Below are 20,877 nucleotides of genomic sequence, written 5' to 3'. Positions count from 1 at the left end.
CATAACATCTACCTCCTAACAATACTTACACTGTATTATGAAAGCCACCTACCTTTAGTTTTGGCCCATCTTGCCTTTGATTACTCCCTTGTCTTTCATTATTTTTATTTCGCTCAGCTAAAGAAAGTTCTGAGCTTGATCTTACCAAGTGCTGAGATATCTCAGCGTCCAATGACTTTTATAAACAATAAGTGGGAGTTGTGAACATTCCGCACCGCCCAGGAGGTAATCAGCACCTTAAACGGTCAAGGTGCATATGTTAATTTTACTTGAATTCTTTTCCTTCCTACTGCAGGTTACCTATACCCAAGCTTCTCTGAAAAAGAGCACAAATCCATCCAAGTATCTTTCTTCAAATATGAATCCACTCAGTTACCGCTGCCTCATAATAAAACCAGCACACAGGCGAGAGTTCCGTCCTGCAGTGTTTTCATTCTGATTTGTGAGCATCAGTCGGCCCTCGTTTCTAAACGCAACCACGCCAAGTGCACATTCATCAAGCACAACCCCTACCGAACTAAGTGGTAGAGATGAGTATGTAGTTGACGACACATAATGGATCATGCAACCTAGGTAATGCTGTGGTGTAAATGGAAATTAGGCCTCCAAGCCGAACAGGAAATGTGTTAAGTGCTAAAAAGTGATGGTTTAGTATTAAATGCCCTTTCACAAGAAAATAAAGGAGTGCTAGAAAGTTCATTGAAAATTGTTTTCTAAGCGCAGCTAAGTTTTTTCATAAAACCATCAAGAAATGAAAAAAATTTCAGATGTTACAGCATCTGAGAACCCCCCCCCACACACACTTACATCTGAAGACTGTCCAGATTATTTTTTCAGACAATTTGTCCTTACAAATAGGAAGAGGGGAAAACAAACTCATCATGTATAGGAGCAGCATTATTGTACTTGCCTCTGAGCCAATTCTTTGCATTTATAATGAGATTCCATTTAAAGAGCCACAATGGTATGAGACATTTGAAAGCGTTCTAGTGCCATCTAGTGCTACAGTACATTTTGAAGCAAGCACTCTCCTCTGGAACTATATGGAAATCAAAAGTCTGCTTGAGGATAAAAGTAAAATAGATTTATAATGAGTGCGGATCAGCAGGATTACTGCAGACCTCTGAACAACCCACCTTAAAGCAAAAATGTTACAACACTCATTATTTGGAGTAATGCTTTGTTTCAAAAATTAAAACAGTTTGAACACAAACATAATAAAATGAATAGAATCTACGAATGAAAAACTAGATCACAGAATATTAAAACTGGATCACTGGTACTCTACAGCAATAACTACTCAAAAGATCATGGAATATTATTATGATGACAGAACACATATCAACTTCAAAAACAGGTGACTTTTCACACTACCCTCATTAAATCATTTGTTTATAACAGAGATGGGCAAACTACAGCCCATGGGCCCATCCTGCCCGGCTCCTGAGCTCCCGGCCAGGGAGGCCAGCTCCCTTCCCCTGCAGCCCCACCAGCGCTCCGGCTTGCCGCTCCTGCCTGACAGCGCGGGCGGCATGGCTGACTCCGGCTGGACAGCGAGCTCCTGCTGCTCTGAGCAGAATGGTGAGGGGGCAGGAAGCAGCGGGGTTGGATAAGTGGCAGGGCGTCCCAGGGGACAGTCAGGGGACAGGGAGCAGGGGGCGGTTGGACAGGGCGGAGATTCTGGGAGGCAGTCAGGGGACAGGGAGCGGGGGGGTTGGATAGGGGGTGTGGTCCAGGGGAGCAGTTAGGGGTGGGGGCGTGGATAGGGGTCATTGCAGTCAGGGGACAGGGAGCAGGGAGAGTTGGATAGAGGGTGGGGTCCTGGGGGGCAGGGGTCCCAGAAGGGGGAAGTCAGGAGACAAGGAGCAGGGGGGATTGGTTGGGTCGTGGGTTTTGAGGGGGAGCAGTCAGGGGGAAGGGGCAGATAGAGAGTGGGGGCCAAGTTGTCTGGGGAGGCACAGCCTTCCCTACCCAGCCATCCATACAGTTTCGTAATGCCAATGTGGCTCTTGGGCCAAAAAGTTTGCCCACCTCTGGTCTATAATATTCTGGTCTCAAACAGTTCTTATTAATTCTCCTGCCCAAAGATAGAGCTGGGGAAAAAATAAAAAAATTCAAAATAATTTTCATACCACAAGTTTTGGAAAAAAAACCATGTATTAATTTTTTTCATGAACATTTCATTTTAAAAAAAAATCAAGTTTTCATTTTTTTGGGGGGGTCTCATTTGTGCTCCCCTTCTTTCCTCCCTCCAACCTCATACTCTGCCCCCATACTGCCACTGAAAAGAGGAGAAAAGGAAAAAGGAGTGGGAGAAGGGAAAAAATCAATACCTATTATTCTGTTTTGTTTCATCCAAACCCATGGAAAATTGAAATTTAACAAGTGTGTATATTTTCATTATTAAAAAAAAGACTTTCTACAAAACATTTGAAAATTTTCAACGCATTCTACCAAAATACAGTAGGCAGCCTTTTTTAGAGAGAAGGGCAACAAGGTCCCTTCTGACCATTGTCCATGCCTCTCCCCCATTCTTTATTCTACCACTGATTTTAAAGTCTGCCACCTACTGTCCACTTCCAGTCCCTCCACCTCATTCCCCATTTGGTGACTGATCTCTGTTGCACCTACCTTGTCCTCCTCTTCTGGCTCTATTTCCTCTGTGCACAAACATTATCTAATTTCTCCCAACCTCAGAAATCCACCCATGCACCCTTTCACTCTTAACACAAAAGCTCCTTGCATGGGCAATTTATGTCTACTTCCATCTTCTCCTTTCCTCCCACTCCTGGATCCACAAAGCAACATGCTCATCAAGGCCTCACACATCCTCTCTTCCTAGCTAAGGCTTGGTGCCTTTACTGTTCTCATTCTCTTTGATTTTTCCACAGCCTTCCACAGCCTTCCTCCTTGAGACTTTACCCTCCCCTGGGTTTTATGGCCCTGTCTTTTCAGTGCTTGGTTGAGTGGAATTAATGGGTGCATGTCACCCAAGCTAGAATGTCAAGTATCAGAGGGGTAGCCGTGTTAGTCTGGATCTGTAAAAAGCGACAAAGAGAACTGTGGCACCTTATAGACTAACAGACGTATTGGAGCATGAGCTTTCGTGGGTGAATACTCACTATTGGAGCATGAGCTTTCTTGGGTGAATACTCACTTCGCCAGATGCATGATGCACCCACAAAAGCTTATGCTCCAATATGTCTGTAAGGTGTAATAGGTCTATAAGGCGCCACAGGACTCTTTGTCCCAAGATAGAATGACACTTTCCAGCTGCTGTGTAGCTGTACCCTGAGAATATTCCCATTGACTTCACAGGCACTACTTGCAATGCATAAAATTAAGCATAGGCTTAAACCTTTGCAGGATCACAGCTTTATGCAGTATACCCGGATGTTCTCTGAATCATCAAAGGTCAGACCTTGAACCTGTCAATCCAAGCACATGCACCATCCAGGAATAAACTAGGTATAATTATGTAAGTTTGAAAGGGGGTCAATTTTCATGAATTTGCCACGGTCCAGTTAGATTTGAAAGACGAAATCTAACAACCTTGGTTTGCCAACTGCGTAAGTGCTGTAGTCAATATAGAATGGAACCTAATAGGATTACCCCCTTTATATCGAGTCTAGGACATTAGCTTACTAATTTGAAAGCTGGGTTCTTTTCAGGTCAATTTTAACTTGAACAATGTTTCCCAAATCAGGACACTTGCTTATTCTTAACAAGCAACAATTTATTAATCACCCAGAACCACATTAATATACAATCAATCAACCCTTCAACATTTAGGTGTAGACACAACCAGATACTGAAATTTGCAATCATGGCAGAGCTCAGCAAGTCACCTGGCCTTTCTCACGGTAAGAAAAGGCACTATACAGACAGCTAGATACACGAAATACCTCCTCCTCAAGCCCAGACAAAACAGTGATTAATTCTTTCTTTTTGCAATGCATTGTGCTTTTTATATAAAATTCTTGTTTTATCAAATATATCTGTCCACATTTCATAGTTAATGTTTTTCTTAGTCTTACAATATTTTAAATTTTCAGTACACATTTACTAGCTTATATTTCTTTTATATATTTTTCTTTTTTAAAAAAAATGAGGTAAAACACACAAACGCAAGAACTCTATTTCTCAGATATTTGTATTTTAAAAGGCATTTTTCATGTCAAGAAGTGCAATTTTGCTTATACAGTTCCTTTAAAGTGAAACAGTTTTATCTGTCAGTTCCCCAATATCCTACTCTAAGAACTGAACCAAATATCTTAATGCATTCTGTTTTAAATCTCTAGCTCTCCTAAACACTGTTTAAGGTCATGGGAGATCTATAGGCAAGTTATACTTACAGTAATTTATCTTTACCATTATAAGCAGGACAGTAAATATGCCTACACTCTGTGAAATTGCCTAGGATTGTTACAGCATGGAAGTCAATAATATCTAAAATTATACCACTCAAGTGTTTACACTTAACGTAACACGTTCTTGCTTTTGCATACAAATATATCTTCTGCCTCAGGCAACTGAGACACTGTACCATTATAATGCAGGAATGTCATGGAATTCATTCTCAAAAATCTACAGTATATATAACATGGAACTCTGTCCTTCGTCTTCTTGAACTCAATCTTCAGATATTTAGACAAGTCTTTTACACATCATCCTGGCGTTACTGAACTCAATGCGAGGATTCCCACTGAATTCAACAGGGTCAGGATTTCACCCCTAGAGTGGAATTTTCGAACACACTCAGCACAGGCCTAACTCTGCCTTTGCTGAAGTCAATGGCAAAGCTCTGACTGACTTTAATGAGAGCTGAGTGAGACCAAAACAGAGCACTTTTGAAAGGCCCATCCACAGGGCCTGATCCTATTGAAATCAGTCTCACTGCGGATCAGCCTCTTATTGCCTAAAACAACAATGTTCCTTTCATGATTTAGTTATATCTCAATTTAGTTGAGAGGCCTACATCATCCTATCATTTTTGCCAGAAAAAAACAGTCAATTCCTTTAAACCTCCTCAAAGAGAGTATATATGATACTGTTTAGACTGTCAAGATTTCTGCCACAGAAGAGCTGCATTTGTGAAAAAATTAGAAAACACTTGGAATTATCTGAACTACCTCAATAAATGGTTAAGAAAGATTTCTTACATAAGACCTGACCTAACCCAAACAGGGGCCTTTGTCAGAGCTGGTGCTTTTTACAATTGTAACCTAATTTTTTTTTTGGAGGAGTGGGGACAGCCACAGGATTAACACAAACTATTGCTGACTTTGGAAGGTTTAGGTTTTTATCTTAAAAATGCAAGGTTTTTATCTGTAGCTGGAAAATGCCTCCGAGTTTAAAATATGACCTTTAAGGTATACACTGCATCATATAGAAAATGCTTTGTATGGATAACAGGTGCTTTAAAACGCCATAGCTTAAAATCTAAAGATAGGAACTCAATTCCTACCCAAATATTTTATTTACAACACGTACAGTACTGCATCATAGAAGCTTCAAGACCAAAGACTAGATGAGGGACGGGAGAACTGTTTCCATTATTACACTTCAATACATAGGTCATTCATACCATGACCAACTTGAGAAATAGTTCTGTATTAATCCTTCCATACCCAACAACCCAACCCACCCCACCCAACCCCTCCTCTCTCCAATTCTGCACAGCTTGCTACAAGAGGACAATTTATACATGGGACAAATGTAACATGAAATGGATGGACAAAACTTTATACAAAAAAGTCAAGCAGTGAGAATTAGCAATGCAAACAACTAGTGCAAAAAATAAGCTTGATAAATAGAAGTGACCAACAAAAGACTCCTAGAATAAAATTTAGAACTGAAGAGAGAATATGAAAATACAATAAAAAGCTCTGAGAGTGTTTTTGATAGAGGGATTTTTTTTTCCTCCTAGGAGTTTGCAAGTTTTATACCAGCATGGATTCTTTTTATCTATTTTAACACATTTTAAAGAAATGCTGCTAAAAATCATTTTTAAACCTGAAATTTGGCCTAGAATTCATCATGTTTTACCCTAAACGGCCACTTAGAATGTTGTGATACATGATCGGCAGCCAAAAGCACAAGGTACATAAATTCTTCCACATCAAATGAGTAGTTAGTAAACTTTGGGTGTTCTCCCAGTGTTGGGTGGTGTCCCTGGAAAAATGAAACAAGCAAGCAAATAAGGCACTTCTTTCATCTGAAAAACAAGTAGACAACTGCATGATCACCATTTTAATTTATAATCTCCAAATCCACTGATCTCCCCTCAAGCAACAGTGCAAATAAGTGACCGTGTAACAGCAGTGTTATTGACAACTTGAATTAATGGCCAATTAATGTAATTTCTCTCCCAGCTATTAATATAAAATGACTTCTTAATCAGAGCAGGGAAGTTAATTTGGGCTAAAGCACAGAAATCATAATTCATGTAATAATCGAGAGGAATAAACACAAATCTACCTTTAAACAATTAAAAATGAGAAATAATGATGTCCTCCCGGCCCACGACTCAACATTACCTGATCTTGAGGGAACACTTTGTTCTTTTTTTGCCAGGTAATGTAACGGATGCCTCGCAGCCTTGCTAAATCTAGGTAGCAGCGTTCATCCTCACAGTTGTATCTGGGGACATGCAGCATCATTGTCATTTTATAGCAGATATTTACCCACAACGACTGCCCTGCAGTCTATCAAGATGGAAAAAGTTTACAGTGTGCACATTCGTTGTCAGTGCATAAAACCGAAAGACCATGGGCAATGGGCCAAATGCTACTGTGACTTATAACCAAGGTGACTCCATTGATCTTAAAACAGGATTGCCCAGGGTGGAAATAAATGTTCTTAATAAAATGCAGTATGTTTGTCGTTTGTTTTTAAAAGCAAGGGCGTCAAAAAAAAAAAAACAATACTTTGCAGCAAAAAATATATTTAAGTGGAACTACCAGAGAAATGTAGGTAGGTCGGAATGCAAATAACTGAGCTGGAATGTAAGTCAGGATGCTGGCACTAACATCTTTACTCCTGTAGCAACAGAATCTTTAAGGGTTAGGACTTCCATTTCCCATCTCATCTAACTGACTCACCTGATCACCACCACGCCCCCCATACTCCACAGTACTGCTCCTACATTGACCATAGGGAAAAATTCAGCTAATACCCCTACTCTCTTTGGAGTTTCCCCATTCAATGACTGAGTAGGCTGCTCCCTGCTTAGCCATCAGCTCTGTTGAAGTCACAGGATAAGGTGGTAAGACTATCATATAACAGATCACACATACATATCTTGCTCTTGTTGCAAAAAGATAACTACTCTTAGCAAGAGTCTAGGCCTAAAATGTTTCAGCCCCCAAAAATGAAAGTTATGAGCAACTGAAGTAGGGCCTTTATAATGGAAGCACACAGGCAGTCCTATAGCTGCTGCTATAAACGCTAAAAATACGAACAAGGGAGTGACCCTAAAGAACATTTGAAGTTATAGACTTAAAAAAGAAAAAACACACTTACAGTTCAAACACAACAGCCCAGTCTGGCAGAAAGAGTAAATGGGTAAGTCCAGCTCCATGCATTCCAATGAATATATCAGAGTTATGTGTGATTTTCAGTTGCGCTGAAAATTCAAGGTCCCTGCAGACAACATAGTGTTTGGGTCTCCAGCATGCTCATCCATCTTAGCATGAATAAGCTACATTCAGATATGCAAAAATAACTTAGGGATAATTCTGAAAAAAGGAACACTCTAAGCACTGACCTATTTTAAACAAACTTCTAACCTGTAACTATTCAGCCCAGAACCAATATAGCATGGAATTACAAAGATGGGAGATTTCAGAACTTCATTCTAGTAAGACTCTGTTACAGACATGCAGCTTTTTCAGCTAGGTTATGACACTTAATTATGTTCCAATAATGATTCTTTGATCATTTGTTTGTTACATTCAGACACTTACTTTATTGGTGTCAAGTATCAGAGGGGTAGCCGTGTTAGTCTGGATCTGTAAAAGCAGCAAAGAGTCCTGTGGCACCTTACAGACTAACAGACGTATTGGAGCACGAGCTTTCGTGGGTGAATACCCACTTCGGCAGACGTATTCACCCATGAAAGCTCGTGCTCCAATACGTCTGTTAGTCTATAAGGTGCCACAGGACTCTTTGCTGTTTTTACTTTATTGGGTAGACCTTCTTATAACAAGAGTTATACAGGAGACAAGTCAAACAAATGAAAAATAATATTTTAAAATGGACATTATTTAAGTGCACGACTCCCTGCTGGGGGAGGGAGAGTGCAGATATTGAGCTTCAGCTCACAGGTCTAGCGTGCATGGGATTAGACCGGGTGTCAGGAGATGGATTCAACTCTTGGGTCTGCCACCGACCTGCTGAGTGATCTTGGGCAAGTCACTTCACCCCTGAGGTTTTGTCTCTCTAGACTATCAGCTCTTGGGGTAGGGACTGTTTTTTATTATGTGTCTACACAATGCCTAGCAAGTGGGGCTGCAATCTCTAGGCACCATTACACACAGGTCAGACACCGGTTACTATCTAACTATTACAAAAACAAACACGATAAAGGAAGTTACAAAATAACCTACTGGAAGAGGCATGGAGGTAACTGACCTTTGGCCTCAGGCCTCACAGGTCCCCGGAGATGTGCAGCTAGCAGTGATCATCAGCAAAATGCAGAAGCATAGTGGGCACATAATGATTTTGAGAGATTTCAAAATGTATTATTCTTAACAGGGGGTTTGGTCTGGGTCCTGTCAAACCTTGACACACATTTTTTTAATAGCACATTGTGAAAAGGGGTGGGGACAGTTTAACTAGTTCACACTAATTCCTCAGTAATAGGATTACTCGTTATATGGATGGTTCTTTCATTTTCTAAAAGCAACTAAACATAGGTAGGACTCTTCATAGGTGGGTGGGTGAGGGCAGACTGCAGTTCCCCCATTTGTTACTGGATTATAATCAATCGCAGCCAATAATTACTATTATGATTTTCTACCAATATACCTACTTGTACTTGTAATCTACTACTTTGATCTCAAACGCCGATACTGTTTTCAAAGCATTCACAAGCTAGGAAGAAAAGAGGAAAATTTAATGCGGTACTTGTTTTACGTCCTTTCCGCAGCTGCTTTCCACCTTCTCCACACACCCACAAGGAATTATACTGGAGATGAGAGCACATACTCCCAATGCTATATAAAGTATTTTTTTTCCTCAATCTCATCATCGCAGGTACCAGCACAGAGCTTCCTTCACATCTTCCTACCTGCAATTAGGTATCTTAATTCTTGCAGAGAGATTAAATGGGCTATTGAGTCTCTGAAGCTGCAGAAGATCTGATTTGATTATCTTCTACATGAGCCCTTCAGACCTGATTCGATATCACTGAAGCCAGTGGTTATTGTGTCATTGTCATGAATGGGGGCAGGCCTGGACTCTTAGGGACAGATTTTAAAAGAAAGACAGGCACCTGTTGGGATTTCCATAAGCCGCTAGGCAGGACAGATGCCTAACGCAATGGGAAATTACATTAAAACAATGAAAATTTGACTCCTGTCTTAATTAGGAGTTTTGGAAACCACCACCACGGACCCCTCTGAATGCTTAGGTACTTTTGAAAATCTAGCTCCTAGTTCTCAGAGACAGATTCTGGGCTCAGTCATGCCAGTATAAATCCAGTGAGCCTCAACTTGTCTTTGCTTAATCCAGTTTTACACTGGAGTGACTATTTACCATCAATCTAATTACTTCCAGTTTGTGCTAGGAACTAACATGCGAATTTGGCCCACAGTGCTCAGTATAGGGATTAAGGCCCCAATTCAGCAGAGGTGTTGAGACTCACTGAACTCAACAGGCCTTCTTACATGCTTGAAGCTAGGGCACTTGCTTTAGTACCTAATGCCAGGCACTTCGATTAAAATCTACCCTGCCAGCCAACAGACAGTAACAGCAGCTCTTGTTAGTTCAAGGCCTCACACCAAAGATGCTTTCTAAACTTCATCTGCCACAATGCCCAGTAGCAACTCAGTCTCTGCAAGAGAAAGTCACAAAGGTTTTCTGTACTTATAACCAAGTACAGCTCACCCACTTATTATGGTGAACATGAACAGTAAGGTCAATGGGTTACAAAAGACACTACTAGCTTTACAAGCTACTCAGTAGACATATTTTGCCATTGGTTAGAACAGGTGCAATTCTGGGCTTTTATGGACATCATTATTACTGCTTTTGAAAAAAACACGATGATGGAGGAAAGAGAGGGGTCAAGAGCGTTTTTTCCCCTATAATAGTATTGTCAAGAAAAGATGCTAACCTCTCTTGTCTTGGGGTGTATCCATTATAAGAAAGCACACTGCATGGGACAACACAATGGAGACAAAGTAGTCCAGTGGCTAGGGCTTAGGACTAGGAATCTGGAGATCGGGTTCTATTCCTGGCTCTGCCACTGACTTGCTTGTGTTCTTAACATTTCTACCTCTCAGTTTCCCCATCTGTAAAATGGGGATAATAATGCTTACTCCACCTTTGTAAAGCACTTTAAGAACTAGGAACAAAAAGTGCTATACAAATGCTACATGTTGTCATTGTTATTATATGACTATGTCATTGCAAACATTCTTATGTGATTTGAAAATGCAGCGCAGGGTGCAAGTGCATATACTCAGATATGAGCACCTGCAGTTTGGTCTGTCCACATAAAGTAAAACATTTCATTAGTCTTCTGGTTTTCAGCACTGGTCTGCCAAAAAAAAAAAAAAACCACAACCCAAAAACTAAGTGGGGTGTGCAGAGAGAATTTAAAGAATAACATTCAGCCAAAGAGAATTTAGCTTTATAATCATATTACAGGCATAGTGGAAGGGGGAAGCTTTAGACATGATATATCTTGATTTTAGTCAGGCCTTGACACACTCCCACATAACATTTTCAAAACAAACTAGGGAAATGAAGTCTAGATAAATTTACTATAAGGTTGGTGCAAAGCTGCTTGAAAGACTATTTTCAAAGAGTAGTTATCAATGGTTTGCTGTCAAATTGGAAGAGCATATCTAGTGGGGTTCCACAGGGGTCAGTTCTGGGTTCGGTATCATTCAATATTTTTGTTAATCACTTGGATAATGGAGTGGAGAGTATGCTTATAAAATTTGCAGATGACTCCAAAATGAAAATGGTTGCAAGCGCTCTGGAGGGCAGGACTAGAATTCAGAACAACCGTGACAAATTGGAGAATTGGTCTGAATTCAACAAGATGAAATTCAAAAAAATCTTTTACTTAGGAAGGAAAAAATCAAATGCACAACTACAAAATAGGGAATAACTGGCTAGGTGGTAGCACTACTGAAAAGGATCTGGTCATTATCGAAGATCAAAAATTGAATTAGTCAATAATGTGATGCAGTTGCAGAAAAGGCTAATATTCTGGGGTGTCATACGTAAGACATGGGAGATAACTGTCACACTATGGGTATGTCTACACTACGGGATTATTCCGATTTTACATAAACCGGTTTTATAAAACAGATTGTATAAAGTCGAGTGCACACGGCCACACTAAGCACATGAATTTGGTGGTATGCGTCCATGGTCCGAGGCTAGCGTCAATTTCTGGAGCGTTGTACTGTGGGTAGCTATCCGTAGCTATCCCATAGTTCCCGCAGTCTCCCCCGCCCATTGGAATTCTGGGTTGAGACCCCAATGCACGATGGTGCAAAAACAGTGTCGTGGGTGATTCTGGGTAAATGTCATCACTCATTCCTTCCTCCGTGAAAGCAACGGCAGACAATCATTTCGCGCCCTTTTTCCCCGAATGCCCTGGGAGCGCCAATATAAGCCAAGCACCACGAGCAATGTTCATGCTCCTTATTTTTTTTTTTTTTATGTCACCGAGTATGCTCTACTGATGCTGCTAACAGATTGGTACTGAGGGCGCTACACAGCAGCCATTCTATCTCATATCTATCATATATACGGTTATCTACACTTGTTCTGACTGTCTGCCATCGCCATTGTAATTGGCAAGTGAGTGATACAAGTTATGCAAGTCATTCTGTACTGTCTCTGGCTGACATGGTGCCGGACCTGCGAAGTCGCCCGTGACAGGCCAATAAAGGCAAAAATGAATGACCTGCCCCAATCATCCCTGACCTTTAGGTATATAAAATAGGAGTACAGTCCTTGACCTATTGGTGCACAGCTATCTACAGAAGAGTGTACAGAGACAGAGAGACACACCCCTCCACTGCAGATCCCCGCAGAAAGCAACTGACACACAAGACCATTTTCAGGTGCCGCCTGCAACACAGCCACCATTGCATTCCTCCCATACAATCACACGTAAGAGCCGCTTCGCATACACGTGTCTCCCCATTTGTGTGATGAAGTATAAGGATATGCAGGATACAGAACAACTGGACATTTTTAGTGAGATAAAAGAAGGGGCGAGCAGCCTCCAGCTGCAGATAACCTCACAGGACAGGACATTCAGAAGGTGCGTGAAGAGACCCCAGCAATCACACGCTGCTATGAATATCAGGCATACAGAATCTACTTCTTTACACATAAAGGGGGGGGCTATGGAGCGTCACCTCCCAGTTAGCTACTGATAAAACGACTGTTTACCAGCCATCTTCGTAGCCATCTATGAATCTACCGGAGTCATGTCCTATTTTTACCGCTAGAGTGCCGCCCCACCGACCTCAACTAGGCCAAGCCAGGAGCACTCACGGATATGAACTCAAAGGACAGCTAACATCCCTTTGTACAGGTACCAGGATTGCACCGGGAAGGGAAAAGGGAGGAGCTGCGTCAACTGCTGCTGCGCACCGGTCTAACCAGCACATAGCTATAAGACTATCGGTGACATGAAAAAGTCAAGAACGATTTTTCCCTTTTCTTTCATTGGAGGATAAATTAAACAGAAGCATAGCCCGAACCGACCCTGGTACAATGGTTTGACCTACAGGCATTGGGAGCTCGAAGCCAGAATGCAAATACTTTTTGAGAACTGCGGGACTGTGGGATAGTGGAGTCCTCATACCCCTCGCCTCCCACCATGAGCATCATTTGATTCTTTGCTTTCATTCACATCTGCACACAGGCACTGTGCTGTGCCCTGTCTATCAAGCCTGGAGATTTTTTTGCAAATGCTTTGTCATTTTGTCTTCTGTAATGGAGCTCTGATAGAACAGACTTGTCTCCCCATACAGCGATCAGATCCAATATCTCCCGTATGGTCCATGCTGGAGCTCTTTTTGGATTTGGGACTGCATCGCCACCCGTGCTGATCAGAGCTCCACACTGGGCAAACAGGAAATGAAATTCAAAAGTTCACAGGGCTTTTCCTGTCTACCTGCCCACTGCATCCGCGTTCAGATTGCTGTCCAGAGCAGTCACAATGGTGCACCGTGGGATACCGCCTGGAGGCCAATACCGTTGATTTGCGGCCACACTAACCCGAATCCGATATGGTAATACCGATTTCAGCGCTACTCCTCTCGTCGGGGAGGAGTACAGAAATTGGTTTAAAGAGCCAGGTGCAGTGTTAAATTGGTTTAACGCTGCTAAAATTGGTATCAACGCGTAGTGTAGACCAGGCCTCTGTTTGGCACTGGCAAGGCCTCAACTGGACAATGTGTCCAATTCAGGGTACCACACTTTAGGAAAGATATGGACAAATTGGACAGAGTCCAGAGGAGAGCAACAAAAATGATCAAAGGCTTAGAAAACCTGACCTATGAGGAAAGGTTAAAAAAAGGGGGGCAGAGGGCATGTTTTTTCTTGACAAAAGATTGAAGAGGCACCTGATAACAGTTTTCCAATAGGTTAAGGTCTATTATAAAGATGATTGTGACCAATTGTTCTCCATGTCCACTAAAGGTAAGACAAGAAATAATGGGCTTAATCTGCACCAAGGGAGATTTAGGTTAGATATTAGGAAAACATTTCTAACTATAAGGGTAGTTAAGCTCTGGAACAGGCTTCCAAGGGAGTTTGTGGAATCCCCATCACCAGAGAGATTTAAGAACTGTTGGACAATGACTTGTCTGGGATGATAGAGGCTTACTTGGTCCTGCCTCTGTGCAGGAGGGGCTGCACTACATGATGTCTCAAGGTCTCTTCCAGCCCTACTTTTCTATAATTGTGGGTTTGTTGTTTTTTTTTTGTTTTTAAAGGCAGGCACTTCTGATCTGTCAGTACTACTTGCTGTTCTCTACCAGTCTCCATCAGGAAATCCACAAAAGCTACAAGGCTTGCAGCAGGATACAGGCTAGAATGTCTGTCAGATTAATGTAGTGTTACCACTGAGCCTGTTCAAGATTTACCATTAGATAATATATTGGTTTTATCTGAAAATCCTAACACATTATGCACAATAAATAAGATTGGTAAAAATTAAAAAAAAAAAAAATTTTAATAAAGTAAAATAATCCAACCTCATTCTGGTTCAATATTTTCCGGTAGTCTGTACTGCGTGCAAGTATTGTGACACGAACTTTTCCATCCTACAAAGACGGAAGAGAGAAACTGCAATGCTATATACCCATCTGCAGGGCCTGACAGACCAAAAATACTCAGTAAAACTGCCATGAAATTTTTAAATGAAACAATTACTTGAGTATTAAACTTCTTCTCCTGGCCTGGGTAGAAATTAAGTGTTATATACAGGAGTACCCTCCACACCCGAGAGAAAACTTGGCGAGCTAAAGACAAAGGGCTGCATCGCTTTAGTGTTTTAGTGAAGATGCTACTATGTCAATGGGAGAGCTTCTCCTGTCAGTGTAGTTCATACACCTCCCCAAGAGGTGGTAGCTATGTCAATGGGAGATTTCCTGTTAACATAGCACTGTCTACACAGTGGGTTAGATTGGTGTAACTACGTCGCTTTTGAGCATTTTTCACACCCCTGAGCAACATAGTTATACCACTATAACCCTCCAAAATGAGCAAAAATTGAGATTTCCAACATATAAACATGTCATATATTTTGCATAATTCTTGACCCTAACAACAATGAAATGGTTTAAAAACTTGTATACTTTTACTAAGTATAAAAGAATCACTGCATTGGCCAATACAGGCATATCTGAAAGCAGGAAAGAAACAGATGACAATTTGTGCACAAGACCTGCAGAAAAATGTTATTTTGCCTGTGTAGCAGTTCCCCCTCCCTCACCTTTTAAAATCAGTTGGACCCTTAGGGGTAAATTTTCCAAGTGGAGCCCAGAGATTTAGCTGCATGAGTTCCATTAATGTCAGTGGGAGATGTACGGCTAAATGCTTGTGCTTTGAAAGTGTATCCCTTACTGATAACATGTAGGCTACTCTCCGGCAAATACTTCAGAAAATCAAAAGCTGCTGTATCCATCAATGCAGCCACTGTAATGGTCTGAAAAAATAACAAGTGTTTTAAAACTGATAAGCCTAAGGCCAGCCTGATGGTACCATGCAGGGATCAGAGGGCCAGATTTGATTGCTCCTTTCTCTGCTCCCAGGTCAGCAGGGACTGTGTGGCTCTGCAGAGGCAGCACCTGAGTATTTGTAGAAAGGAAGTGCACCATGAATGGCTTTGTGGCGTTCTCTCAGGTGTTCAAGTGCAGCACTTGATAGCCATTCCAGAAGGAGTGACACATCCAGCTCTCTTGGCCTGGAAGAACATTTGTCATAATGCAGGTACTTGGGGACAGACAGGCTGAAATGGGGAAGAGGTGTGTAAGGCCTTCTCCAGTGGAAACAGGACCTGGAGCAGCCTTTTACAAATATGTGCAGATATTTGCCAAAAGAACTTTATGAAACAGATTGACAAACAAAAGGTGGACTCAAAACATCAGTGCAAGGGACTAAAAATAGTAATATTTACCACTATTTTCTGCAGGACATTCACAGCTACTTCTACTTACTGGGGTAAGAACTATGATTGCTTAAAGAAAAGAAATGCAAGCTTCATACTACGATTGTGTCAGTCATACCTTGGGTCCATCTTGTGTGATATTTAATCTGTGTAACACATGCTGGGAAAATGCTCTAAATAACCCTGTACCATGACAGCCAGAGATCTGAAATCAGAGAGGCAATTTATATTATAATCAGATCCTTCACTTACAGTTTATATTACAATTTATATTACAATTGTGATAACTCAAGTAGGTTTTTCCAGCATTTGTTTGCAGAAAGTTCAATGCTGATCCAAACATAGATGTCTAGTTTTCACATTAACAGGATAAAAAACTCACCAGTGGTGTATTGTAAAATAAGCCATATCGCATTCGAGGCAATAATGAAAACACTACTTCTTTAAAGCATACCTGTAAAGGAAGATCATTAAAGTTATGGTTGTACTCTAATATACAGCTAAAGGGGCACATTTCATGCTTGCTCACTGCAGATATTGTTTATATTGGGACAGCAACTAAATACACCAATCAAGGATCGTAGCACCATTATATTAGGCACTTTGCAAACTAACAAAACAAAGGGTATGTCTATAATGCAATCACAAGATGGGACTGCAGCTTGAGTAGACATACCTGAGCTAGCTGTAATCTAGATAGCTCAAGTCCTGGAGCAACCTGGAACCCTGGGGCAATTGTACTCACAGGGCTAGCCAGGGATGAAGCGCATGCTGCTGCAGTTTCATCACTCCGGGACCTAAGCAAACTAGATTAAAACCAACCCAGGTGTGTCTACTCGAGCTGGAGTCACACCTTGCGAGTGCAGTATAGACATCCCCAAAGAGAGCTGCTGTTCCAGAGAACTCAATCTAGGGTTTTGACAAGATTCAACAGGTGGAAAAAGACAAAAAAAGGAGTAGGGCAGGATGGTGAACAAGGGAATATTTGCAGTTTCACGGATCAATAATCACAGGTATCCATCTACCTAAGCAGATGGCAGCAATCTAGAGGCATTGTGGAAGAGGCAGGTTTCAAAGGAGAGATTTAAGAGAGGATAAGATGAACTCCTGCTGAAGGCAGATAGATTTTTGAGAACAGACTATATCCCATAGCCTTCATATTTTGGAGGGAGAGTTGAAGGGGACAGGGAAGAAATATTATAATAGGTCATGAATGTCAAACATAAAAGCTATATTAAGACACAGATGAGAGACATAACTCAATGAAAACTAAGATTCAGAACAAACGATACCACAATAAACCCTTAGGGCTTGTCTATATGGCAAGTTAGTGCGTGGCAAGCCAGGGTGTGAATCTACAGCACAATAGCTTGCCACACAGTATCTCACGGTGTGAACCCTGCTACAACATGCTAAAAGCTCCATAATGTGCTCCAGTGTTTGAAACAGGCATACATGCACTGCTAAAGCAAAAACCCCAATCTTTAAATATCTCCTCTCACAGAACCACGGAAGTATGGCCCTGTTTACACAACAGCTGCCACCACTTCAGGGAAGTGGGTTACAACCTTGGTCTTAATTTGTAGGGTAACCTTAGTTTAGCAATGGGGCATGGGTCGCTTGCTGGTGGATTGTCTGCAGCTTGAGGTCTTCAAACCACAATTTTGAGGACTTCAATAACTCAGTCATGGGTTAGGGGTTGTTATAAAAGTGGATGGGTAGGGTTCTGTGGCCTGCCTTGTGCAGGAGGTCAGACTAGATGATCATATTGGTCCCTTCTGACCTATGAGTCTATGAGTAACCAGGGTAAGGCCTTCTTTTGAAATATTGTTTTTTGGTTTGGCTGGAAAACTCCATCATGGCACTACAGTTTAATATACAATTCCATACCCTTTTAGAGTCGTATGTTTTCAAGTGTATTATGTGATAGTCAGTAAATGCCTTCCAGGTCTCACTGAACAAATCACCATAGCCATATGAGCTCTAGGAGAAAAGAGAAAACACTCACAGTGAATAAAAGCTCTCAGGTAACAATCTGGATTCTATATGCTAGTTCAGGTTCTTATATTGACCCCATCACCACAGTAACCAGGACAGCCTGGAGTAAACCACAGAAGTTTGCAATGTCTAAAACTGACAATTGTGTTAGCGAACTCAGATTAACTGGCAATGAATCAAACTCATGTTAACACAGGAATAAATTCTAGGCTAGACAAACCTGAAGAGATGGAAAGACCAGGCAGCAAGGGGAGGTGTCCAGCACTCCCTCTTCTCCCCAAAGACAAAAGAATTAATAGTGGGTGGCAGGGCAGAGGGGAGGATGGGTATGTAAAGTGGAGCTGCTGAGATTAACAAACCCATTTGTGAATGTATGTGCAGAGCAGACATTTGAAATAAAGAGTTATTGTAAGTCTGCTCCGGATCCACCTTGATTTTGGGACAGGCTCCTGAATCTAGAAACACCCTCCGCACATGTCTACCTGCTTGAGTGACACAGAGTGGCTACTTGATTCAGCCAGTGTGCCTTTGATGGAAATACTTTTATTTGCTGGATGAAATAACAGGCACATTTGTGATGAAATTCAGCACTACCTGTAACAACTTGTTGCAGTATCTCATAACACAATGGGCAAGAATGCTTCTAGTGGCTGGATCATATAAAGATGGAAACCTGCTACTGCCTTCAAGCCAATAAGGTCACATCTACTCCACAAACTTTGTTTGATGCAAGTTACACCAGTGTACGGTCACTGAAGTTAGCATATCACTCAGGCAGACTTAGCTGCTTGAGTTGGTGCTGCACATACCCAACAGGAGTCCTTGCATCCCTACAAAGTGTGGTATACCACAGGTAGGTATCCCAGTGTGCCATGCACCACCGTCCAGCGCAATGCCTTTTGGGAAATTTTTACAGCATACTGTGGAGTAGAACTTACATCAACCTAACTTTGAAATGTAGACTATATGTTCAGGGAGGTGGTTTTACTGTGTCGCCATAATGGGGCACTTCTACTGACTGCAGACAAATCTGAGTGTAGACACAAGCACAAATAGGTCAACATAAAACACTGTGGGTTTGTCTATACTACCCAACGGATCAGCGGGCAATGATTGATCCAGTGGGTTGATTTATCGTGTCTAGTTTAGACGCAATAAATCAACCGCCAAACACTCTCCTGTTGACTGCAGTACTCCACCAGAGAAGCGCAAGCAGAGTCGATGGGAGGCTGTCAGCTGTCGACTCAATGCAGTGAAGACACCGCAGCGAGTAGATCTAAATACACTGACTTCAGCTACGTTATTCACGTAGCTGAAGTTGCATAACTTAGATCAATGCAGACCGGCCTGTGTCAGCCTAACTAATCCTAACTGACCCTGTCCTTTAGCTCAAGCAGTAGAGGCTCATGCTGTTAGATCTAAAGGTTCTAGGTTCGATCCCTGCAGGTGACCCTGCCACAGAATCACCACATTTCTCCCCTTCCCCCCAGCAAGAATTCTCCCCACAGATATTAATAGATCACTAACATGTATGGAACAAAGAGGCATCAGTGCTTTCTTTTGGACTACAGTTAGATATGCCCTCAGAAAGTTGGAAGCAGATTGCTGTTTGCAGCAAGTACACTTCCTTTGGATGTTGCAGCTGTTTTGTCCATCAGTCTTTAACGTGAAGTGAAAATAATTTTTAATAAAAACAGTGTTTTAAAAGAGACTAAAAAAGATTGCAAGACAGAGCAGGCAGCCAGTGAAATGTAATAGAATCTAAAGGATGGCATATTTCATTAGCTTGCAGCTTTGCTTTTTCCCCCCACTGCTGCAATGAAGTTTTAATGAATTTCAGGTTCGATATTATTCTCCGGCAGCTTGTGTTATAAGAACTGCACTTCCAGATCAGTAGCAAAGCACTGATCTTCAAAGCTGAAAGCTCTAGTCCTATCGCTGCCTATTCTCCATAAAAGAACTGATTGTAGGGGAATTTATAAACGTCACTTTTTTATGTGGCTGAAGGTGGGGTGTCTGCAGATAGATGCCCAATTAGATACCCCATGTATTTCCTGTTCATTTTCTGCTTTGCTTTACCTACATCTAATGGCATTTCTGTTTAATAAGGACAGTACAGCAATTCTACAGTAGCCAAAAAGTACATGCATATCTAATTATGTTAAGAAAAAAAGGGAATCAGTAGTAAGCTGGAGTCTGTCTTTTAGTAACCACAGACACCTCTTAGCAAATCAAGAAGTTTCTTGGTGCCATTATCTGGTGGCAAGAAGTAATAAAATCTGTGTTAACAGAAGTGATCTGTTCCAGTACATAAAAAAATTGCACTTACTTTGTGTTATGCAGTTGTAAGAAGTAAAAAAATATTAAGACTCCAGTAATATAGGAACAATAGGAAAAGTATCCCTGCTGTTTTTAAAAGGAAATCATCATGATGCTCTGATATATTTGATCTCTTCGAAAGAGATCATGTCACTTACAGATGCTACATGTGAAAGGAAGACTGAAGTTTACATTTTATATGTATTGGCTTCCAGTATATTAGAGAACCTAGAAACAGGTTTTTTTGTCTGATTTGTCCAGGAGGATTCATGTTGAAGAGCATGCTGAAGATATACCCTGCTGAGACTTGGCAATTCCAGGAAGGTTAACATTCGATGAGTTAGAACATACAGAGAATGCAGAAAATAGTTGTTAAAAATTAAATCCTGCATCAGTTTGAGACAATGTTCTAGAGAGGTGGAATTTCTGGACTGCAATGTTATTGCTAATTTTTCAACCAAGTGACTTAAAAAAACCCCAACTTGGTCCTACATCACTCAATACTGGTTAATAAACTAATTTCCCCATGCTTAACAGACACGAATAGTCAGTTTCAATTCAGCAAGGGCCACTGAAAATTTTCAATTAGAAGTAGTGTAGTTAGGTGGGATTAATTTATTTGTTAATGTCATAGTAGCACATTTGAAGGCGTTCAAGAGCACTGACTGCAAAAGACTGTTCATGAG

General features: G+C 41.3%; 1 protein-coding gene across 4 annotated transcripts in view; it reads right to left on the bottom strand.

Moving 5' to 3' along the window:
* Window positions 1-4,075: 4,075 nt before the first annotated feature.
* EOGT (EGF domain specific O-linked N-acetylglucosamine transferase) overlaps window positions 4,076-20,877 on the bottom strand; it is a 31,651-nt gene continuing 14,849 nt past the window's right edge. Inside the window, exons 9-16 of one of the 4 annotated variants that reach the window (XM_032772862.2) lie at window positions 17,765-17,857; window positions 16,257-16,328; window positions 15,993-16,079; window positions 14,460-14,528; window positions 9,035-9,096; window positions 7,525-7,644; window positions 6,540-6,642; window positions 4,076-6,174 (exon numbers count right to left, since the gene is read on the bottom strand). In XM_032772862.2, the coding sequence (XP_032628753.1) occupies window positions 6,028-6,174; window positions 6,540-6,642; window positions 7,525-7,644; window positions 9,035-9,096; window positions 14,460-14,528; window positions 15,993-16,079; window positions 16,257-16,328; window positions 17,765-17,857 (753 nt within the window). In that variant the 3' untranslated portion in view covers window positions 4,076-6,027. The other 3 variants (XM_032772861.2, XM_032772864.2, XM_032772865.2) reach the window with 3 other exon arrangements.

This window comes from Chelonoidis abingdonii, chromosome 17 (genome assembly GCF_003597395.2).
Source record: "Chelonoidis abingdonii isolate Lonesome George chromosome 17, CheloAbing_2.0, whole genome shotgun sequence".
In the NCBI taxonomy this organism is placed as follows: Eukaryota; Metazoa; Chordata; order Testudines; family Testudinidae; genus Chelonoidis; species Chelonoidis abingdonii.
This window is presented reverse-complemented; position numbering and strand designations above follow the sequence as displayed.